Here is a 4,435-nt window from a genome sequence, read left to right as displayed (position 1 = left end):
AACCATGTATTGTCTAGCTCTCCGGATCCCGCAACAAGCTCCATGTTGCATCTGCCATCCTTGGCTTCTTCCAATGCTTCCCAGCAACTCCAAAAACACTCACTATATTCTAAAAAGGTGTGGATTGTATTTGGGTACAAATCTCCTCTCAAGGTATGATAGTGGGAGAGGGAAGGAGAAGAGGCTACAATGAATTCTCATTAAGGATGAGTAGCTCTCTCTCTAAAAGAAGGGTGTGTGTTGTAGAAAACCTATTTAGGGTTTTTCTCTCTGAATAGCCTCTTGTACATTTGTGGATGATGAGGGTATATATAGTATAGGTGAAGGGTAAGGAAGTCACACATAAAAATCCTTCAGACAGAATGTTTCGTGACTATCTCGTGGGAAGGCCTTACCGGCGAGACACTCACGAAAACGACAACCTGACACGACTCTTCAGCTTCCAGTCATGTGCTCCTTATGTGCTCACTCACGACTTAGCTTCTTGTGAGCTTCTCGCGAAATCCACTGATTCTTCATTTAAGCTTGAGTCTTCACCAACTTAATATTAAACCCAATACAATAAAATCCCACAAATTACAAGGAACAAAATTAGAGCAATTATAACACTTTTTGTCATGAAATAAAGCCAACATAAAACATAATTGTAAATCACAACTTTACACATATTTTTTGAACTTCAAACAGCGTTACTCACTTTAACTAGAAACATTAAGATTTCCCAAAAAAGTTTCACTTATGTCTTGTGCATGCACATAAAAAGAAATAAATGCATTGTATCAATAATAGGCCCGTCAATTAATAAATAGAACCTAACTCCAAAAGAGTACCCTGTCTAAGTCTCCCAGCTTGAAGGAAGATTAGGGTTTATGGCAAATTGGCCGCCGCTTGATAATGCTGACAATGTTGATGCTGATGGTAACGATGATGACATGATGGCATCCATGTACTCCATATGATTGCTAGGCACGTGTGGATCATAAGGATAATTACAACCAACTGGAAAATGTGGGAGTCTAGCAAGTGGGTCAAGTTCTAGTGAAGCAGATGATCAGTAAGACATGCCACAAAAATTACCATTAATAATCTCACAAGGATTTGGAATCATGGGCACTGTTAATGGATCCTCATCATAATTTGGTGTTGCCATACTTGGGCCAATAAGCTTATCACTAATATAACGTTGTGTTGCTCCACTACTGCTGAAATTTTGATGTTCTTGATTAGGATCAAAATTACCATTAAAAATCTCACAAGGATTTGGAATCATGGGCACTATTAATGGATCCTCATCATAATTTGGTGTTGCGATACTTAGGCCAATAAGCTTATCACCAATATAATGTTGTGTTGCTCCACTACTGCTGAAATTTTGATGTTCTTGATTAGGATCAAAATTTTCATGAGGCAAATATCCTAATGACCAGAGTGGATCATAGGAGGAAGAATTTGATGGTGGTGCCATTGGGGGTGGAAATTGAACCAAATTGGCACCATAATTGGTTTGCTCTAATTTAAGATCACCATGATCAAAGCCTTGCAAATTTGGGGTTGGAGTGGGAAGGTATAGTTGGTCTTGCTGAGAGTTTAGGATCCAATTAGGGTTTGCATTTAGAGAGAAAAGACCTTCCTCAGAGTTACCATTAAAGTGCACATCAGGAAAGGTGGCTATTGCAGGACCATCATAAGAAATTAGCTTCTTCCTTATGCTTGTATTCCAAAAATTCTTGACCTCATTATCTGTTCTTCCTGGTAGTTGCTTGGCTATCTGAGCCCACCTGTCCAAATAAGAAAAAAGTTACCTCTTGCATGATAAAAATAAATGATATTCATGATGAGGGTGATGATAAGAATAATAATGATTAAAAAAAGAGGATCTTATTAAATTTACTAAATAGATTTACGAGCTAAAGTATTATATATATATATATATATATATAAAATAAAATATAAAAAATTTACAATAATTTATTTGTTAGGTTGTTGACGTGTTGTGTCATTAATGATATTTATTATCCGGTTTGTGGTTTGTGAAGTTTATAAATATATATAAAATAAAAGGAACATGTTAATCAGTCTCTTTAGGATATTGGTTAACAATCTATTTTAAGAAAGTTTTGACATCATTTTTATGGAAAATGAAAAAAATTGTAAAAACACTAATAATTTTTTTTCCATAAAAATTTTCTTTAAATGAATTATTAACCAATGTTCTAAGAATTTAAATATTTTTAAAAAATAAAAATAAGATGGTACTTGTTTCCTAGAATGCCCTGAAGTTCAATGATGAGGGCCGCTTCTTCTGAAGAGAAGCGCCCACGTTTTAAGTCAGGTCTGAGATAATTTATCCATCTTAGTCTACAGCTCTTTCCACATCTCTGCAGGCCTGCTTCGTAGAAGCCAAACAACGAAACCCCAAAAAAAAACAAAACAAAACAAACAATAAGAGAGAAAATTTTAGAAACAATACTAGGAATCCATGAAAGCTATAAAGCTAGGGCAATTATGAGAGACAAGGGAGCAGTGATAATGTTACCAGCAAAATTTGGGACAGAGCTCCAGCAACCATGGCCATAGTTTGAAATGTAGTTGATGAGTTTCTCATCTTCCTCCGGTGACCATAGTCCTCTATTCACCTTCTTCTTGTCACAGCACGAGTGATGTCCCATCTCTCTCTAAAAGCAGTATTATGCTCTAAAAGCAGTGTTAGTGCAGCCAATGATAGATAAGAATTGGGGAATAAGTTTAAATAGATGAAAAAATCAGAGAGAGAGAGAGATATGAAATAATAAAGAAAGGCAGCACTAGCTAGATTAAGCCCTGGCTAGGAGAGGTTACACTTACTTTACACCCAAGAAGAAAAAAAAACAGTGAAAGAAAGATATGGGTAATTTGAAAGTGTGAATATACCACTGAGTAAACTGAGGCCATGAATTTAATGTAAGAGCTGTACCATGGTGGCCCAGTTAGCTGGGTTTGTAGCAAAGGGCTTAAACTTGCGGTATCATCCTTTATGAGCTGTATTGCTTAGAATGTATCCTTTTTATTTAGTTCTGTATTGCATGGGACCATGGGAGTGGTAATATAATCTAAATCATGAAAGCATGATTGGATATTGAATCAGAAAAATTTCCAAAACTTTTGGCTCAATCAATGCTAGCAATTAGGCACTAGGGATTAAGTAGATCTCCCTTCATATATATAGAGAGAAGTACAATAATTTTATGTTGTTGGGTATTGTTATATCATGTCATATATTATTCTATATAATCAAAATTGTGGCTATGGGGAAGCTTTCTTCTCGTGTCATATATACAATCATTTTGTAGCTTTATTTTACACGTCTATAAAAGAATATGTTTATTTTTTTATCACGTGTCTCAATATTTAATTTTTATGAGTTAGTTTACTCTAAGTGAACTCTTCAAAAAAAATTATAAAAGAATTAAGTACTTCAATCAAATTTTTTATGAAAATTTTTAAGAATTTGAAAAAAAAGTTTCATCATTTATTTAAGTTGTTTTATTCATTTAATGTATTTTCTATTACAAGAGTTTCAAAAAGTTTGAAATACTCTTTTAAAATTTTCATAAATTTAAGAAACTTCAATAAAAAATTGAAATTTAAATATTAAAATTAAAATTTAAATGAAATGTCATTATTTATTTTTAAATTAATTCAATCATTTACTATAATTTCTATTGTGAAAGTTTAATTCAAAAGGTCTAAAAAACTACTTCAATTTAAAATTATTATCAAAATGTTTAAAAATTTTATTATTGATTCAAGATTATTCTGATAATTTACTATAATTTTTTTTTTTTTGGTGAAAAAGTACTTTCCTCTCTATATTTAGGGTAATTCACAATTTCCCATTCTATCTTTGAAATATCGGTTTAACCAACTATTGCTGCCTCTCCGGAAACAAGTTATTTAACTGATTATTGTTACCTCCATAGTTGCTAATGTGTATCAACAAATCTGCCAAGGAATTCGAATCAAGTACATGTATTGTAGGGCCATCCTAAAAAGATGTAAAGTCTTATTCAAAAATAGTTATATTGGAAAAGGTAATAAGTAATAACTTTTCCATTTATGTATTTTCCTTTTAACTTAAGCAATTAATAATTACTTTTGGTAATGCTCATCCACAGCTGCTTGATTTTGTAATTCGATTGATAGATGTGATAGCAAAAATCAGCAGCAGTGAATGAGAATGTTGACGCATGTGAAATGGTGGATTAATATTTTTTAAAATTTTTAGGATAATTCTATATTATAGAGTTTCTTAAAACCTTATTAAACCACTGTGGAATGAATTATTTTGGAGAAGTGTTATGTGTTTACAATATTCTTATAATAATTTTATAATAAATTTTATGTGATAAGTTATTATTGGTTTTAATTTGAACCTTGCTGAAATTATTTTTTTGCT

The 4,435-nt window shown here is 32.4% G+C and overlaps 1 protein-coding gene across 1 annotated transcript; it reads right to left on the bottom strand.

The window, feature by feature from the left end:
• Nucleotides 1-754: 754 nt before the first annotated feature.
• LOC126725076 (transcription factor MYB26-like) lies at nt 755-2,830 on the bottom strand. The gene is made up of 3 exons (XM_050429580.1): nt 2,537-2,830; nt 2,257-2,386; nt 755-1,778 (listed from the first exon to the last, which is right to left on the bottom strand). The coding sequence occupies exons 1-3, from the start codon at nt 2,667-2,669 to the stop codon at nt 1,052-1,054; spliced, it is 990 nt and encodes a 329-aa protein (XP_050285537.1). The 5' UTR covers nt 2,670-2,830; the 3' UTR covers nt 755-1,051.
• Between the last annotated feature and the right edge of the window lie 1,605 nt (nt 2,831-4,435).

This window comes from Quercus robur, chromosome 5 (assembly GCF_932294415.1).
Source record: "Quercus robur chromosome 5, dhQueRobu3.1, whole genome shotgun sequence".
Lineage (NCBI taxonomy): Eukaryota > Viridiplantae > Streptophyta > Magnoliopsida > Fagales > Fagaceae > Quercus > Quercus robur.
This window is presented reverse-complemented; position numbering and strand designations above follow the sequence as displayed.

Bases quoted from the DNA above. Each gene is read 5' to 3' on its own strand.
- LOC126725076 (XM_050429580.1), bottom strand. From the start codon at position 2,669: ATGGGACATCACTCGTGCTGTGACAAGAAGAAGGTGAATAGAGGACTA. The intron at 2,387-2,536 runs GTAACATTATCA...TCTACGAAGCAG, and splicing joins CTCTGTCCCAAATTTTGCTG to GCCTGCAGAGATGTGGAAAG. The intron at 1,779-2,256 runs GTACCATCTTAT...TTATTTGGACAG, and splicing joins CAGGGCATTCTAGGAAACAA to GTGGGCTCAGATAGCCAAGC.